We start from the raw sequence: 17,919 nt of genomic DNA on the forward strand, positions 1-17,919 counted from the left end.
CCTTTCCACTCGGATGCTGTCACTCCGGCCCTTAATTGAGGAGGAAAAAAAGAAATATGAGTCTTTGGGAAAAGCAGCAGCGCTCTGCCGGAGCCTGGGCTGCATTGCTGCCCCATGGGGAGCGGAGCCATGCAAGGCGGGTGCAAGGGGGTGTCCGTGTGTCTGGGGGCTGGCTGGCTGTCCAGCCCCGCCATGTGCAACAGCCCAGGGCTGCTCAGAAGAGATGTGGGGAGAGGAAGGCAAACTGCCTGCGCTGGCAACGAGCCAGGGCCCAGGCAAAGCCAGCGGGTATTGCAGAAAGCCATAGGCACGTGTGCGGATTGGGGTGTTTGCTTGAACCCCCCGGGATGGGCAGGACCCCGGGCTGTCCCACACCTGGGGGGAGCCGATGGGTGCCCCGAGCTGCTGCCCCCGAGGGCTCCGAGCTGCTGCCGAGCGCTGAGCGCGGCCGGAGGTGTCCCGGGGGGAAAGGGCTGGATTTATTCTGACAGCTTTGCAAACTACCAGCACGCCTGTTAATTAAGTGCTGCTTCATTTGACGTGCAGGCTAGGAAGAGCAGGAGTGCCCGGAGCAGTACATAAATCCCTCTCTCTGTGCTGGAGGAAGCATCCGGGGACCGGAGGGTGGGAAGAAGCCTGCTGCCTCCCGGGCTGGCTTGGTCAGGAGGAGCCATGGGTGCTTTGAGCCCCCCAAGGAGGAGCCATGGGTGCTTTGAGCCCCCCAAGGAGGAGCCATGGGTGCCTTGAGCCCCTGACGCTTGCCTGCCGCCATCTCCCTGCTGCAGCCTTTCCCCAGGGAAGGGGAGCCAGGGCTGTGCATCGCCCCGGGAGCAGCCAGGGCGCAGGGATGCTGCTGGGAGCATCCCCCCTCGGGGCATCCCCCCGGCTCAGCCCAGGCTGGGGGGCCAGCAGGGCAAGGAGCTTTTTAAATAAGAAAGAAGCCAATCCCGGCGTCCCGGTAAGCGCTTCCTGTTGGGATTAGCGGGGCTGCCGGGCATGTGTGTGCTTTTTCTTCAGGAAATACCTTCGGAAAGCCCCGCTGGGGTCTCCAGGGCAACCGGCGGCCGCGGCCCCCGCGCCCCCAGCCCGCATTGTCCCCGCGCCGCTTTGTTGGCCGCTTTATTGCCATTGCCATCGCCATCGCCGGCGCAGCCCGTGGCTCCCGCCGCGCTGGGGGGCTGCAGGCCGGGCTCCTCCGCTGGGTGCAGGCGCGGGCTGCGCGGAGAATGGGGGGGTGAAGGTTAATCTGTGTCCCTGTCCCCTGCCAGCCCCGTCGGGGGCCAGCCCCGGGGGAGCCGGTGACAGTTATATGCACTTGGTGACACTCTCCATCTGGCCAGCGCTCGCCAGGCTCGGCTCCGCTTTCGGTTCCATTTCAAAGCTGGAGTAAAGTAATAAAACCACGGCGGGCTGCTCTGGCCGTTGGAGCGTGCGTCTACTTTTTGGGCTCGTTGGAAAGCAGAGGCGCGATCCGCCGGGGCTGGAGCTGCCCCTCGCCTTGCCCAGGGCCTCGGGGCTCCCCGCGGGCTGTAAGCGCTCCTGTCCCCGCTGCAGCGGGACGGGACGGGGCTCTGCCCTGCGGGATCCAGACCGGGAAGCTGGTGCTACCTCCTCAGCCTGAAGAGTTCAAGTTAAAAAGGGAACAGCAGATAGTTTAGATGTGCCAGATCTTCTTTTTGCTGCTTTCTCCAGGCAGGCGAGCAGCAGGCGCTGCTGGTATTTTGTTTGCTCTCCTCCTCGCCGTTGCCCTGTTTTGCTCGAAGCGGGCTGTAAGCACCTCTGCAGCCGCGCAGCTCCTGGCCGGTGCTGCTGCAGCCTGGCTTTGCTGCAGCCCGGCTGGGGAGAGGAATCCCACCCGCCCCAGGGATTGCCCAGCGCCGGCCGACCTTTGTGCGATGCTGGGAGCATCCAGAGCCTCGCCGTGCGGCATGAGGGCAGGCAAGGGCCTGGGGAGGAGAGCCAAGCGTTTGTCTGGCTGATTAAACTTTTGCTAACGTGGCCTGCTCAGGGCTTGCTCGCGCCCCGATGGGAGCAGCCGGCCGAGCTGGCGGCTCTGCAGAGAGGCTGCACCTGCTGCCTTGGTTTAGATTACAGAAAAGCAGAACCTATGAAAGAGACGTTTCAGGCTGACGGAGTCCAGTGATCAAACGGGCTCACCCTAATTAACGTATGGGGAGGGCACGCCGGTAACACGGCTCATGCCGGGAACACAGCTCACGCTGCCAGCTGCTCCCAGGCAAGGGGCAGCCCGGGACCACGCTGCTCCTGGTGCAGCGGCTGCGATCCCTGGTTCTACAGAGAGGCTGCATTTCCAAGGAGATTTCTGTGCATCAGCTGCCGTGCGAGCTGGGCTGCCCGGTGCCAGCAGGGCCGTCCCGGCGGCCGCGGCGCTGTCTGCCTGCCAGGGCCGCCCCGCAGCAGCATCGTCCAAGCCCGCGCGCTGGCCGGGCCCCGCTCCCGCCCGGAGGGTGAGCTAACCTGGACATGCTCATTAGCCTGTGAATTCGTTTTCAGGCTGTTCCCACCATGCTGCGTTTTCCGCCTTATCCCCGAGTGCCAGAGATGTGCTGTGGGTTACCAAAGGGCAGGATCCTGCCTTGCCCTCTGCCTCCCCTCTCCCGTCCATCACGCTCGACGCCTCCGCGTCTCCCTGGTCATGCTGTTAATGCAAAACAGCCTGACTCGGAGGGGCTGGGGAAGGGGGCTGCTGCCTTTGAAAGGCGATGTGGCCACGCGCCAGCGGACCCCCGGCCCCAGCCTGCCCGGGCTCCTTGGCGCAGCAGAGCCCGCCATTCGATGGCCTGAAGGAGCGGTGGCACTTGCACGGGGTGCCCGGGGACCCGCGTGATGCTGTGCCCATGGGAAGGGACCCGCCTGAGCCTGGGACGCTGCCTCCCCGAGCCCTGGCGTCGGACTGGGGTGGCTCAAAGTTTTCCCTCCCTCCAAAGACCTTTTCTACCCCCAGGCCACCTCCTCCCCAGGCTGCAGGTCCAGCCGAGAGGTGTTTGCAGAGCACAGGGCTGGCAGGAGCTTCCCTCCGTGCGCCAGCAAGGGCAGATTTTCCTGCAGACCTTTCTGGGCAAGTTGTTGGGCAGGAGCCCGCGCCGGTCCCAAGGGCAAGCTTGGTGAGGAGGTGACCCGTACGAGCTCTTGGGCCACAGCGGTGTTTTGCTGGCTAGAACTGATCCCGCGCCGGCCGAGCATCGGTTCAGGTGCAGCGTGACGGGACCCTGCGGGTCCAGCAGCACCCACCACTCCTCGGCACCGCGGCCGTGGGACGCCAGACCCCGGACCTGCGCGTGGGGAGTCCTCGGCAGCTCCAGCCACCTTCTGCAGGTTATTCTTTTCGATAAGGACTAAGTTTGTCCGTGTGTGGGGAGGGGCAGACCTGAGCGCGGAGGGAGCGAGATAAGGGCAGATACGGCTGTGGCTGCAGCTCCGCGTTTCGGGTTGGTTTGGGTTTTCGCGGCTGTTTATCGCTCGCTGACCTTGCTCTGTTTGAGAAGGGAATCGGGACGGACCCGAGGACGTTGTGTTACCGAGTCCCGCGGTGTTCAGACAGACGGCGACGGGACATCGCTGCTGCATTGTGTGCATTGGAAGATGCCTGTGACTAATCACTTGAAACACAAATCAGAGCTACTAGAAGCACCCGTCCTGCGAGGCTGCGAGAGAAAACCAGGGGAAAACAGGACTGCAAAAGCAAGACCCTTCCCCTGCCACCTAAGGGACTCCCACCAGTCTTCACCTTCCATATTAAAACACTCTGTAATGTCTTTCCGATGGATCTGGAGCCCTGGCTTTTGGTCTTCTAGCAGCTGAGGAAAGTGAATTCTTCCCCAGCACGCTGTTTTCCTTCAACTGCTAAGCAAAAGAAAAAGGAGAAACTCTCAAGCTGCTCATAGGTGTTTTCCCTGTGAAGCTTCTCATCAGTACGAGGAAAAGAAAAGCGGCCAGAAAGCGAAGTGCAGATCGTGGTGCGGTAAACGCGAGTTTCCGAAGAGCTGAGCTTTCATTTTTGGCAGTACAGAGTCGCTGGTGGGTCCTGGGAGGAGCGGTGCCTTGCTGACGGCCCCGGCCCCGTGCTGCTGGCTGCCAGCCTGTGCTCCCTGCCTGCGCTGGCTCAGCTCGGGGCGATGTTTGACCAGGAGGGTTTAGTGCAGGCAGAGACCCTGTGCCAGCTTTCGGCAGCCGACGGGCCCAGGGCGAGCTGCTCCGTGGCCGCTCAGGGCTGCGTGCAGGGGGAGGGAGAGGTTGCGCTTGCCTGGCTCGGCGGGCACCGAGAGGTGAGGGTGCGAACGCGTGTTAGTTCTGCGGTGAGACAGCCCCTCCAACGCGCGCTCCGATGCCGCGGGCCTTCATCGTTAGCTGCTGTTTTGCGAATTGCTGCGCTCTTCGCTGGGGGCTGCGGGGGTCCCAAGGGAGAGCTGTGGCTTTGCTCTTGTCCCCATGGCCAGAGTGCGGTGCCTGCAGGCTGCGTGCCTGCCGAGCACCTCGGTCCTTGGCGGGGACAGCCCTCGAGCCACGGATCAGCTGAAGTTTGAATGTTTCCAGAGTGTTTCTGCTGGGCTGCCTGCGCAGGGTTTGTTGGGATTTTCCGGGGACCTCTCTGATACAGAGCAGTTGCGCTGTGGAGACCTTTGGCCGTGCCCCTGCGGCACCCTCGGCTCTTGCCCTCAGCCTGGCCTGCCGCCGGCCCGGAGGCACGGTGGGAATGCGGTGCTTCCTTCCAGGACGCTGCCGAGCGGCTCTGGCCCCTGAGAGCAGCAGCCCCAGCAACGCCGTGTGCCCCTTCATGCTGCTCCCGCAGCAGCACCCGGGACCCGGAGCCGTGCATGCCAGCCCGTGGTACTCATTCCTGGGATGATGCTCACGCTGCATCGGCCCCGCACCATCGCAGGGAACCTTGCACACAGCTGCAACAGCCTGAACCCTTCCTCGGGCCGCAAAATTTGAAGAGATGGTTTGAAACCTGGTTGTCTGCACCAAGCCCAGGACTGGGAGAGCCATTCGCGCACCACCACGGAGGGTGGAGGGCAGCGCTTGAGGACGGAGCTGTGTCTGCACTACCAGGGCCAGGAGAGACAAGATCACGTAGCAGCGGGATGGAGAGAAAGGATCTTTGTGCTGCTCGCACAAATGTCGCATCGGGGAGCAGCTGCAGCTCTCCCTGCCCGGGGTCGCTGCGACCGGGAACGCAGCGGCCGGCACCTGTTTCGCCAGAGCTCCCCTGGGCTGACCTTTCCCAGCGACGCCGCTCTCGCAGACCCTCGCTCCCCTGCCTGCTCTCCTGGCGCAGCCCCCTCGTCCCCCTGGCCTTCCCGCCCCTGCCTCGAAGCGCTCTAACCGGGGCAAGGCATGGGGACCCTGGCCCGCTTCGCTGGCTGCCCGCTCGTGGTGGTGGGGATCCCGGGACCCCTGCGCGCTGGCAGAGCCGAGAAGGGATTTGGGGTGCTCCTGGGAGAGGCCGGATCCTGCCCAAGCCACTGGTGCTGCCTGGGACATCTCAAGTTGCCCATTTCTCCCCCATTTCAAGACCCCTGCTGTGGCACGCTCCCTCTGGGCCGAGCAGTGCTTCGTGAGAGACCGAGGGGTGCGTGAGTGCTTTTGAACTCCCCGGCCACCGAGCAGGTCCTACCACGGGGTGAAGTGCTTGGTGCTGCTTGGGGTGCTCGCAGCCTCTGCCTCTGCCTCCCCTCCACTCTGCCGCCAGCTCCCCTCCCCTGGGCTCGCCGGGGCAGCCGGTCCTCGGTGCCGCCGCAGAGCATCCCAGCAGCGCATGTTGCCTCATTAACACAGAGCCGCGGCAGCAGCAGCAGCAGCATGGTTTCCTTTGGTCTCTATTTCTTTTCTCCCTTTTTTTTTTTTTCTTCTTCTCTCTCCTAACTCCTCCAGTTCTGCCCAAAGCAAAAATCGAAGTGGAGTCCTACTCGGCCCACCCCGGTGACCTCCTCCAGCTGCGCTGCCGGCTGAGGGATGACGTCCAGAGCATCAACTGGGTGCGCGACGGCGTCCAGCTGGCCGAGAACAACCGGACGCGCATTACCGGGGAGGAGGTAGAGGTCAGGGACGCGGTGCCCGAGGACTCGGGGCTCTATGCCTGCATGACCAACAGCCCCTCGGGAAGCGAGACCACCTACTTCTCCGTGAACGTCTCAGGTTTGTAGTGGCCCTGGGCATGCAGGGAAGGGGCAGCCCCGGGGCCGGGCTGCGGAGCAAGGAGCAAGCTGCCTCTGCACGCCTTTGCATGCTCACCGGCACGTGCACCGGCCACGCGCGGATCTGTCCGGCTGCGCGGTGAGTTCAGGGCAGACCTGCGATTTGGGGGTGCCCGGAGGAGTTACCGGCGCGGTGCAGCGACTTGCCGCCTGCTGCGGTGCAGGGAGGAGCAGCTGGAGGTTGTCGCCTGTTTGTCTCCATGGGGCTGGGGGGGCTGCGGGGCTGCCCGCAGGAGCGGGCACGCACCGGGCGTGAGCCGAGGTCCACGTTGGCGTTGATGGAGCGCGAGGCTGGGGAAGAGCGAACGCTCGAGGTCAGGAGGTGCGCGCCGAGGCTTGGGGCGTTTCTGTGCCCGCAGGGTCTCGGCTGCCGCCCCAGAGGGGTTGGTGGCACCAGGCACGGGGCGAGGAGCCGTGCTTGGACACATGGCATGGAGCTCTGAAATCGCCTCTGGGGGTAAATTGCTCCACGATGTCCACGGGCTGTGAGCACCGGGACGGCAGGCACTGTCAGCCCTGGCTGTGCTGGTGGGCATGCACAGCCGTCACCTGGGATCCCCGCGCCTCCCCGCCGTGCATCAGCGCTGCCCTGCGCTGGCCGCCCCACTGGGCGCAGTCCCGCACCACCAGCCCACGAGGCTCCGGTCCCCGACCGGCCCTGCTCGGGAATGGTCCACGCACGAATGTTCAGCCGGGCCATCTCTTCTCTTGCAGACGCGCTCCCCTCCGCAGAGGATGATGACGACGAAGACGATTCCTCTTCGGAGGAGAAGGAGGCGGATAACACCAAGCCGAACCGTACGTGCGAGACGGGTTTGCCCCTGATGCTGCCCTGGCCTTTGGGTGGGGCGAGGGGAAGCTGGGCACACTTGCAAGCATTGCCCAGGGATGGAGAGAAGTGGGCGAGGATGGGCAGGGGCTCCTGCTCCAGCCCAGGGCACCCGGTGGTGGCAAGGGCTCGGTGGGGGGAGCACGTCTGGGTGCACCCAGGCCAAACAGCCTGGTCAGAGCTAGGGGATGTGTCAGCACAGCTATGTTGGGCTAACTGCTGCTACAGCCACGCATGCTGAGTGTTCACCTCGCAAAGAAAGGGCCCCGCAGGGCTGCTGTGACTCCTGGATAACACCCTGTGTCCACGAGCTCCCCTCCCTGCCAGAGCCAGGCTCAGCTACCTGCACCTCTCCGGCTTCCCGGCTCAGCCCTGCCCTGGGCATCCTCAGGGTTAAACCAGGAGCAAAACGCTGGAGCTCCCTGTGGCTGAAGCCCCAGTGGGTTTGGCTAGTGGGTGCCAGTGGGTTTGGCCAGTGGGTTTGGCTAGGTGCCCACGCTGGCTGTGCTGAGCCCCCCTGCTCTGCTCCCCAGAGGCCATCGCTCCCTACTGGACCTATCCCGAGAAGATGGAGAAGAAGCTCCACGCCGTCCCCGCTGCCAAAACGGTGAAATTCAAGTGTCCGTCGAGTGGGACGCCTAACCCCACGCTGCGCTGGCTGAAGAACGGCAAGGAGTTCAAACCTGACCACCGCATCGGGGGGTACAAGGTACCGAGCCGGGGGGCCGGGGCGGTGCAGGGCAGCACCCTGCGGAGGCGATGGGGAGGCAGCCCCTGGCCCTGCCCGCGCGGGTGCTGCGGGCAGCTGCTCGGGGCTCGGTGCGGCCGGGCGCAGGCTCTGCGCACCTCGAGGAGCCGGAGGGCTCGCTCTGGGGCGGCGCGGGGAGGGGGAGGATCGGGAAGGGGCTCTGCAGCTTAAGAGGCACCGAGCCCCCTGTCCGCGCAGCCCCCGGCGAGGGCAGATGGGCCCCTCTGACATTCCTGTTGCAAAATAGCCCTACGGCAGTGACCTGCTTCTGGGTCATGTTTGCACCAGCTCAACCTCTGGGGGAGGGGGTGGCGGACGAAGCCAGCCTGCCTTTGCCGGCTTCGGCTAATCCCCCCGCTGAGGAGAGGGGGTCTTGGCGTCCCCGGCAGGCGCGGGGGCTCCCAGGGGTCACTGGGCAGCCCTGGGGCTGCAGGGGTGGACGGGCCCCTCCGTTGCCCAGCAGTGGTCAGCAGAAGCTGTGCCAGCAGCCCAGGGGTACCGGCTTGGTGGGGAGGGGGTCCTGGCCCGCGTACGGGGGCCACATTCGCTCCCTGAGCTGCGCAGGTGGCTGCAGCGCTGCTTCCCCAGCACCTGCAGCGGGGTCCCCCCTGGGTGGGATGGGGGCTCGGCTTTCCCCTTCTCACGGCTCCAGCCTTGCAGTGGGAGTGCTGCTGCGGAAGAGCCCCAGCAGTGGGACCAGCATGCCAGGACCCCCCGAGCTCCTCCCCTCCCCAGAGGAGAGGGTGAACCGCACTTCTCCAGCATCCAGGGCTGCTGGCAGCAGCTCCAGCCCAGGGACACCGCCGGGTGACCCTACAGGGGAGCACCGTCCCCTTTTTTCGTCTCTCTCAGTTTTCTGGAGCGCGGCTGCAGCCTGTCCTGGGCTCCTGCCCCTCGGTGGCTGTCTCCCGGGGCAGGACCCCTGAGCCAGCCCGGCTGGGTGCTGCGGGGCCGCGGCTTTGGGCGCTCGCTCGCCACCGAGTCCCGCGCCGTGTTGCACAAACGGGATCCGGCCGTGGCCCTGCGTGTTGCGGGCTCCAGCCAGGTGCCAGGGATGCGCAGCAGGAATGCGGCCACGTAACAGCTCTCGGCTCCGTGTAGGATGTCCTGGGGAGGGATGCAGGCTCACGGGCGGGGAGGAGAGGGGCTGCTGGCAGCACCGCGGTGCCCTGGACGGTGACAGCGCGGTGCCCTGGATAGCTAATGGGGCTGAAATGCGGGACTGTGGAAATAACCAGTTTCCAGCTGGGAGGGAGGAATGCAGCCTGCCCCAGCAGGGAGCAGGGCTTGGGGAGGTCCTGCCAGGAGGAGCCGCAGCCAGAGCCCGCAGCAGCAGGGGCTGGGCGTAGGAAAGGCATCCCTGTGCCGCGTGGCCAGGAGGGACCTGGGGAGCACTCACAGCCCACCTGGGCCGCTGGGACCCATCCCAGAGGAAACGTCCCTGGTCAGCAGCACCCGTGGAGGTGTCCCAGCTGCACAGTGTAAAACGCCCAGGCTGCACCCTGCCCGCTGACCGGCACGGTGCCCTCTTGCCGGCGGGGCTGGCCGTGGGGAGCAGCACAGGTCCGAGCCCCGGGGGGAGCGGCTCTTCCCGGGCTGCGGCGGCGAGGGAACAATGCCGGTCTATTCCCTCTGCACGCTGGGGCCACCGGAGAGGGGTGTCCCTGTGCGCCGGGCGAGCCCATCACGTTCAGCTCACAACATCTGCTTCTCGGCACAGTTGGCTCTGTGGCAAGGCTGTCCTGGGACAGCTGGAAGCAATTACGGTCCCTCTGTAGGAAAGGGGAAAGGTGACCTCAAAGGGAGATTTATGTCCTGCCTGTACGGCGGGGGCTGGGGGGCTGAGCCAGCTCTGACGTGAGCGGGAACGAGGGCTCGTGTGCTCCAGCCCCCCGGTGCTTCCCACGTAACCGGCTCTGTCGTCATCCCTGTGCCCCCAGGTCCGCTACGCGACCTGGAGCATCATCATGGACTCGGTGGTGCCGTCCGATAAGGGCAACTACACGTGCATCGTGGAGAACAAATACGGGAGCATCAACCACACCTACCAGCTGGATGTCGTGGGTGAGCAGCGCGGGGCTGGGCGGGTTTACCCCGGGTCCCCGTCCACCCTGCCCTCCCCGAGCAGAAACGGGTGCTGCACCCTGCAAAGACGGGGATGGGGAGCGCTCACGGGGATGGGGCGCACTCGCCGTCCCCGCGGCCGCCCGCCCCGGTGCGCACCTCTGCGGCACAGCGGGTCCGCGAGCAGGCGAGGCAGAAGGTTCACCTCAACCCGTTCAGGGGATTTTTAATTGTGGTGGAAATAATTTCATAGACCAGACAGAAACTTTTTCTAATCGCCTTATTAGCCATAATTCCCAGCTGGGAAGGCTGGTCTGAGCAGTTCCACATGTGGAGCTGCTCTAAATGCCAGTAAATGAACCATTAAAAATGTGATTTAATTTGATTACACTGAGCAAACTGAAGGGAACAGTCAGCGAGGTGAACAAAGGGGTTTGTTAATGCTGACTCACCACAGTGGCAGCCGCTTTGTTAACGGCCGGGGCCCTCGTTAGGTTTGTTTGACCTCTGACCCCCCCGAATAGGTACTGACGTCCCCATCCCGGTGCCAGGATTTCACCTGTCCCCGTCCCCAGCCCCTCCTGGCTGCTGTCACCCCACCCTGGGGGGGACCCCTGGGGAAGGGGAGGCCACGGCTCTGCGGGGTGCATCGGTGCCCGCCCCAACCGAGGGTCCTCATCCATGGGAGGCTGCAGGGTGCAGCCCTGCGCGAGGCAGGCGCTTCCCCGTGGGCGGGCGGCCGAGCACCCCGAGCCCCCTTGTAAGGTTCCCTGTCTCCCCGGGTCCTGCAGAGCGGTCCCCACACCGGCCCATCCTGCAGGCTGGGCTACCGGCCAACAAGACAGTGGCCCTGGGCAGCAACGTGGAGTTTGTCTGCAAGGTCTACAGCGACCCACAGCCCCACATCCAGTGGCTGAAGCACATCGAGGTGAACGGCAGCAAGATCGGCCCCGACAACCTGCCCTACGTGCAGATCCTGAAGGTAAAGCCGCACGCCGGGCTGCCCCAGCCCGCCTCCCCGCAGGCTCGCCGGTCCCGTGGGGCAGGGGCGGCCGTGCGGGATGGCGGCCGCGCTGCGTGGCGGGCGAGAGGAGCCGCCTGGGGCTGGGGACCACCGGCCGGCAGCCGAGCGGCCTCGAGGCAGCTGGAGCCCCAGAGCCATCACCAGCCTGCCCCGCTCCACGCCGGGCTGCCCCGGAGGAGCGCGGGGTGAGAGGTGGGCAGGGGGGGCTGCCTGGCTCCTGGGCCGCATCCAGACAGTGCAATCCTTCTGAAGCCCTAAAGGCACACGCCGTGGGGCTGGGTGGGCTAGCCCGGGGAGCGAGCGTGGTGCTGGAGGTGGGGAGCTGAGCCCCTGATCCGTCCCAGCGAGAGCAGCTCCCTCTGTGCACCGGTGGTCCTGCTCACAGCGAGCAAACCAGCTGCTATGCGAACCCCCGGGGCGTGCAGCCGTCCCCGGCCGTGCCCCCGGAGGAGGGAGCAGGATTACAGCCCCATGGCTGTCTGCCCCTGCCTCCTGTGGCCCCCGGTGCGCAGCCCCAGCCCTCCCGCCCGGCAGCGGGTACCGGGGGGAGCAGCCCCCGTGCCGGCAGAGCCGGTGCCGATGCTCCGGGCGCTGCCGTTTCTGACCGTGTCAATGTGACTCCATGTTGTTGGTCTGTTCCAGCACTCGGGGATTAATAGCTCTGATGCGGAGGTGCTGACCCTGTATAATGTGACAGAGGCGGAGAGCGGGGAGTATGTTTGTAAGGTTTCCAATTATATTGGCGAGGCCAACCAGTCTGCGTGGCTCACTGTCACCAGACCTCTGGCAAAAGGTAATCGGAAGAACGCCCGGCGGGGTGTTTCCTCGGACCGTCAGTCCCCGGCGGCGGAAAACAAAACTCTGGGCTCTCTTGTTTCTGCTGTGTTTCTGGTGCGACAAGCCATGGAAAAATACTCAGCGGGGCCGGCTAGGTTTCGTGCTCTGTGTGTGCATGTGTGTGTCCCGATGTTTCTCCTGTGTGCTTCCCACCCCGTCGCACAGACACCGGGACTGCCCGGATGCCTGGTGGGTCCAGCCCCACCGAACCCGTGTCCCTGCCGTCGGGCCAGCCCGCGCCTTCGCACCCAGCCCGGGCACCCCGTCTGCGCGTGGCTGGGGACGACGCGATGCTGCGTCCCCCATCCGTGCTGCCCTCCTGTCTCCGTCCTCCCGTCTCCGTCCTTGTGCCTCCCCGTGTCGTGCAAGTCAGCCGGCCGCCTCTGCCTGAGGTTTATTTCTCCATGTAGCCCATTGCCAGCATGTTCAGATGGGCAGGACACTCAGTTTGGTGAAGGGTTTTTAACCAGCATCTCCTTAGGTCCGCCTGGATGAGTGGTCATCCTGAGGGTCTCTCTAGCAGGTCTGCAGTGGTCTCTGTCTGCTCCCCGGGGGTCTGGCAAATGAGACTGGGCTCTCCCTCCTCTCTGGCCTCCTTCCCAGAAGATCTCATGTCCTTTGCTTCTCCCTTTTTTGCTTCCATTTTTCCTTCTAGACGGCTGGCGTTAACACAACAGACAAAGAAATGGAAGTCCTTCACTTAAGGAATGTCTCATTTGAGGATGCTGGGGAGTATACATGTTTGGCGGGTAATTCTATTGGGATCTCCCATCACTCTGCATGGTTGACAGTTCTCGAAGGTATATACTCCTCTTCCTCTCCCTTTCCTCCCTCCTTTCCAATGTATGCATTGCGGTCTGGGAGAGAGCGCTTCCCGGCCCCTGCCCACCCGGTGCTGGTTAGCATGCAGCAGGAGAGCTGCGGGGCTGCTTTCTGCAGCCGGAGCGGGACGGGGCACGCGTCCCCCCGCTCTGTGCCCCCCTTCCACCCCCCGGTTGGGGTCTGCCCCCCGCTCTCTCCCTGGCCCAGGCGATGCATACCTGGGGGAACTTAACCAGGGGCTGCTCGGCTGGAGCAGGACGGTCCCGCGCCCCGGGGCGAGGCCAGCGCTGCCCGCGCAGGGCGGCATGGGGGGCACGGAGCGCCCGGGCGGCAGCGGGGTTTGGGGGTGCTGGCAGCGCTGCCTGCCTGCCGGGGAGCTGGCCTTGCCCTGCGGCGCAGGACCCGTGCCAGGGCTGTGTGTCGCTTCTGCTGTGCTGCCGGGGACGGCTGCCCCTGTCCCCATTGATGCTGCTCCTCGGGCATCAATGCTGCACGGACCAAAGCCTGATAACAGCATCCGGGAAAGTTTTTGGGGTGCTGTGTGGTTGTTGCTTTCCAGCCAAAAACTTTCCCCGTTATCAGCTGCTGCTTTGTCAGCTGGGTGTGCTCGGAGGTGGGACAGAAAGCTTCGACTCCCTCTTACACCTCTCTCTGAGGCTCTGTTCTTTGGGGGAGTCAGGTCGGGGGAGCTGCTGGGGGGGTGCAATGGCAGCTCCCACCCTGCCAGATTCACCACGGTTTGCGGCCGCGCCAGACCGTGCCACATGGCTGCAGCTGCTCTGAGCTGTTCACGGCACTGCCACCTCCGCTGCCACCGGTGGCCACCAAAGCGGGGTCTGCCCCATGGCACGGCGGGGATGGGACCCTCCTCCCCCCCAGCCTGGGGGTCCCACGGCAGATCGCTGCTGCTGGAGGTGCTTCTGGCTGCTCTGCCCAAGCTCTCCTCGGTCATTATCAGTAATGCCTGGGCTCCCACAGCCCCCGGGCACTGCTGGAGGGCCCCCTCCATCCCACCGTGCTCAGAGTAACCCCCGGACCCCGAGGGACTTAGAGCTCTGAGTGTGGGCAGAGCACAGGAGCTGGGAAGGGGACCCGTCCCCAGGGGTGCCCGCGGTGCCCCGTCCCCAGGGGTGATGCAGGATGGCATCCCCAGCACAGCCCTGACGGGAGAGCTCCGCCGCCTCCGCGCAGCCGGCGCTGCTGTCCCGCACAGCCCCGGCCGAGGGGACAGGGGCACCATGCCCCTCGCTTCACGCCTTTCTCAGCTGACCCCTTCCCAGTGCAGGGCCCCATCCCGTCCCAGGCGCGCGCCTGCGGATGCGGCAGAGGCATTGCCCGGCTGCGGGGGCGAGGAGCCTGGGGGCACGCACACGCCTTCACCGCCGGGGTGGGTGGGCAGCCCCCCAGTCCCTGCCACGCGCTGCACCGAGGCCTCTGGCGATGCAGAGCATGTCCCCGTTGAGCACGGGGAGAAGCCGGAGGGGCTGCCCCCAGCACCGCTCTGCTCCGTGGCCCCGGGCGGGCTCGCGGGTGCTAACGCCCTGTTCACGCTGACCCAGCTATTGAAGACACCCCAGCCATGATGACGTCCCCCCTCTACCTGGAGATCATCATTTACTGCACTGGGGCCTTCCTCATCTCCTGCATGGTGGTGACAGTCATCATCTACAAGATGAAGAGCACCACCAAGAAGACGGACTTCAACAGCCAGCTGGCCGTGCACAAGCTGGCCAAGAGCATCCCCCTGCGCAGACAGGTAACAGAAAGTAGAGAGGGGGTTTGTTTGCACCTACTGCCCCTCCTGGGGGACCTGCCCGGTTTTGGGGGGAGTTTTCTGGATGAGGATGGATGGGGGAGACCCGGGACCATCTCGCCCTGCTGCACGTGCCACCCTCTCCAGCCTTGTGCCCATCCGTGGCGCGGGGTGGGGACCATCAACGGGCTCTGCCCTCGACCGGCAGCGCAGCGAGCGGGGGGCTGCCTGGCCCCTCCTCGTCCGCCGCTCGGCGGGGCTCAGCGAGGGTGATGAGGAGGACCAGAAGGATTTACAGCGATTTAATGTTCGAACAGAAGAGCATGTTTTACACACTGAGGAGCCAGGAGGACTCCCAGGCTGTATATTTTGTGGTATCAACGTGCTGGAAATGAATTAAAAATTATTTAGTGTGGGTCCAACCTGGAAGCAGCGCTGACGGGGCCCCACGCCTGCAGGCAGCGCTGGGGGCAGCAGGGGAAGGGGGCTGCGGGTTGGGGCGCGAAGGCTCCTGATCATCATCTCCCTCCCGGCACGGGCAGCCGGCCGCGGCACCCGGCGCTGCGTGAAGGTAACCCACGGTCCCCGCTGCAGGTGTCGGCCGACTCCAGCTCCTCCATGAACTCGGGCGTGATGCTGGTCCGGCCCTCGCGGCTCTCCTCCAGCGGCACCCCCATGCTGGCCGGCGTCTCCGAGTACGAGCTCCCCGAGGACCCGCGCTGGGAGCTGCCCCGGGACAGGTGAGGTCCCATCCCCGCTGGGTGCGCTCTGCCCCGGGGACGAGCTGCCGGAGCAGCCTGGGTGGGAGCTGGGCGAGGATGGCGGCACTGCCGATGCCGTTTGCCAGCGCCGGCAACCGAACTGCTTCCTGCCGTGGCCGCTGGCCCCTGTGTCAGGGTCTCTCCTCCCGCCAGGCTGATCCTGGGCAAGCCCCTGGGAGAAGGGTGCTTCGGGCAGGTGGTGCTGGCAGAAGCCATCGGCCTTGACAAGGACAAGCCAAACCGTGTGACCAAGGTGGCAGTAAAGATGCTCAAGTGTAAGTGGCAGTGAGAAGGGGGGGGTCCCGCCACGATGCCGCAGCCCTGGCTGGCGCTGGGTGTGTGCAACACGGGGGCACCCAGCTTGGCTCCCCCCTGACCGCTGCCTTCTCCACTGCTTTAGCCGACGCCACGGAGAAGGACTTGTCCGACCTCATCTCTGAGATGGAGATGATGAAGATGATCGGCAAGCACAAGAACATCATCAACCTGCTGGGAGCCTGCACGCAGGACGGTGAGGGCGCACGGGCGGGGAGGGGGCGTCCCCCCTGCCGCCCCTCCGGCTGCCGTCCATGTGCCGGGAGGGGACTGACCCCGCTCCGCGGGGACGGGAGCCCCCGCTCCGCGGTCCAGCCGCTCATCCCGCCGTCCCCGCAGGACCCCTCTATGTGATCGTGGAGTACGCGAGCAAGGGCAACCTGAGGGAGTACCTGCAAGCCCGGCGGCCCCCCGGCATGGAGTACTGCTACAACCCCACCCGTGTCCCCGAGGAGCAGCTCTCCTTCAAGGACCTGGTCTCCTGTGCCTACCAGGTGGCCCGGGGCATGGAGTACCTGGCCTCCAAGAAGGTGAGGAGCTCCTGCGGGGCCGTGGTGGGATGCGGAGCCCGGCGGCTGGGCTCAGGGGGGATGCACCCTTTCCTCCCGGCCCATTTCATGGTGGGGAACCATCTGGGGGCTTCGGGGACCGCCTGACGGCCCCGCGCTCGGTCAGTGCATCCACAGGGACCTGGCGGCCAGGAACGTCCTGGTGACCGAGGACAATGTGATGAAGATCGCTGACTTCGGTCTGGCCCGTGACATCCACCACATAGATTACTACAAGAAGACAACAAATGTGAGTGGTGGGCGAGGGGCTTTGCCGGGGCGGGTGAGGGCAGCAGCGCTCTCCATGCCAGGGATGCCCCAACCCACGCTGGCGATGCCATGGGCATGCAGGGCTGCCCCACCGGATTCCCCTGCTCCCTGGCGGCATGGAGCCAATGTGGGGCTTTCTTCTGTCCCAGGGTCGCCTGCCGGTGAAGTGGATGGCCCCAGAGGCTCTGTTCGACCGAATATACACTCATCAGAGCGACGTGTGAGTAGCAGCCACGGGACGCCTGCTCCCTGCCCGGCTTTGCTAGCAATGGCCTGGGTCAGGGGGAGACGGGGAGCCAAAACCGCCAGCACAGGGGGAACCCTCGCTTGTCTGCTGGGTGCTCTGCTGTGAGCTGGGGGATGTGGCCCTTCTTGGCCACCCCATCCAGCAGCGCTCTTGCTGCCTGCATCTGCTGCCTGCATCTCGCAGCATCTTGCTGAGGTCCCGTCCCTCCCTGCCGCATCTCGCGTAGCAGCGCCCAGCGCCCACTGGTGAACACGATACGCACCGTGGCGAAGTGCACCAGATGTGATTCGTCTTAATTTAATGAAAATATAATTAGCATCAGCAGACAAAACATGTTGAATCCAAATTATATTTGGTGCTGGGACTTGTTTGTCTTGCAGAGCGAATCAAAGCTGTTAGTACTTCTCCCTCCTAGCAAACGAACTCCTAACTGTACCCAAAGCTTTGAAGTGGGGGTGTCAGCTCCACGGAGCCGGGTGCCCCAGCGTCTGCCCTGTGTTTGCCCCGGGCAGGTGGTCCTTCGGCGTGCTGCTGTGGGAGATCTTCACGCTGGGCGGCTCGCCCTACCCCGGGGTGCCGGTCGAGGAGCTCTTCAAGCTGCTGAAGGAAGGTCACAGGATGGACAAGCCCAGCAACTGCACCAACGAGCTGTGAGTGCGGTGCTGGGCCGGGGAAGGAGGGGGACGCTGGTACCCCAATGCCCCCCGCCCGGCTGGGGACCGGCACCGCTTCCCCTCCCTGCACCCCCGGAGCCGGGGCTGCAGCGGCGGCACGGGGTCTGGAGCCTCCGGCACGGGGTCTGGAGCCTCCAGCGCGGGGTCGGGAGCCTCCGGCACGGGATCGGGAGCCTCCGGGTGCGACCGCCCAGCCCAGGGCGCAGGCAGGTGCACGGCGGGGGGGGACAGGCAGATGTTCAGAGTTACTTTCCCAGCAGTTCCCAGCCCTGCAAAAACATTGGCTCAATCTGTTTGCAATAATCAACATCTCCCTTTGTTATTTTTCGGCAGGAGTGAATCCCAGGATGACCCCAGAGCAGGGACTAGCTTAGCTCCCCGCACGTAACAGCCCCGTGTCCTTCCCAGCCAGGAGGGAGGGCAGGGAGTTCCCTTCCTTCCACGCAGGGGATTAACCCTAAATCCCCGGAGCAGCATCTTTGCTGGCCGCAGGTCCCAGCCCGAGTACTGGTGGCCGTCCCTGGGTGCTGCTCTGCTCCCATGGGTGGGGGGTCCCCAGCCCCAGCCGCTCGCTCCGGGCTCAGCCCTCGCCTCCCCTCTGCCCACCCAGGTACATGATGATGCGGGATTGCTGGCACGCCATCCCCTCCCAGAGACCCACCTTCAAGCAGCTGGTGGAAGACCTGGATAGGATCGTGGCCATGACCTCCAACCAGGTAGGAGAGGCGGCGCCCATGAACCCCCACCTGCACCCACCCTGCCTGGGGTGGGTGCTCCCGCGGGGATGCCCAGTCCCCTCCTGAGCCCGT

At 65.1% G+C, this 17,919-nt stretch overlaps 1 protein-coding gene across 1 annotated transcript in view; it reads left to right on the forward strand.

The window, feature by feature from the left end:
- LOC309601524 (fibroblast growth factor receptor 1) overlaps positions 1–17,919 on the forward strand; it is a 30,644-nt gene that overhangs the window by 10,934 nt on the left and 1,791 nt on the right. Inside the window, exons 3-17 of the mRNA XM_082334569.1 lie at positions 5,896–6,159; positions 6,933–7,016; positions 7,581–7,756; positions 9,736–9,859; positions 10,651–10,841; positions 12,376–12,520; positions 14,102–14,298; positions 14,890–15,035; positions 15,210–15,331; positions 15,457–15,567; positions 15,711–15,901; positions 16,047–16,169; positions 16,339–16,409; positions 16,949–17,086; positions 17,721–17,826. Of these exons, the coding sequence (XP_082190695.1) occupies positions 5,896–6,159; positions 6,933–7,016; positions 7,581–7,756; positions 9,736–9,859; positions 10,651–10,841; positions 12,376–12,520; positions 14,102–14,298; positions 14,890–15,035; positions 15,210–15,331; positions 15,457–15,567; positions 15,711–15,901; positions 16,047–16,169; positions 16,339–16,409; positions 16,949–17,086; positions 17,721–17,826 (2,189 nt within the window). The remainder of the gene's footprint in view (positions 1–5,895; positions 6,160–6,932; positions 7,017–7,580; positions 7,757–9,735; positions 9,860–10,650; positions 10,842–12,375; positions 12,521–14,101; positions 14,299–14,889; positions 15,036–15,209; positions 15,332–15,456; positions 15,568–15,710; positions 15,902–16,046; positions 16,170–16,338; positions 16,410–16,948; positions 17,087–17,720; positions 17,827–17,919) is intronic.

Source organism: Platalea leucorodia (genome assembly GCF_965183815.1).
Source record: "Platalea leucorodia genome assembly, chromosome: W".
Lineage (NCBI taxonomy): Eukaryota > Metazoa > Chordata > Aves > Pelecaniformes > Threskiornithidae > Platalea > Platalea leucorodia.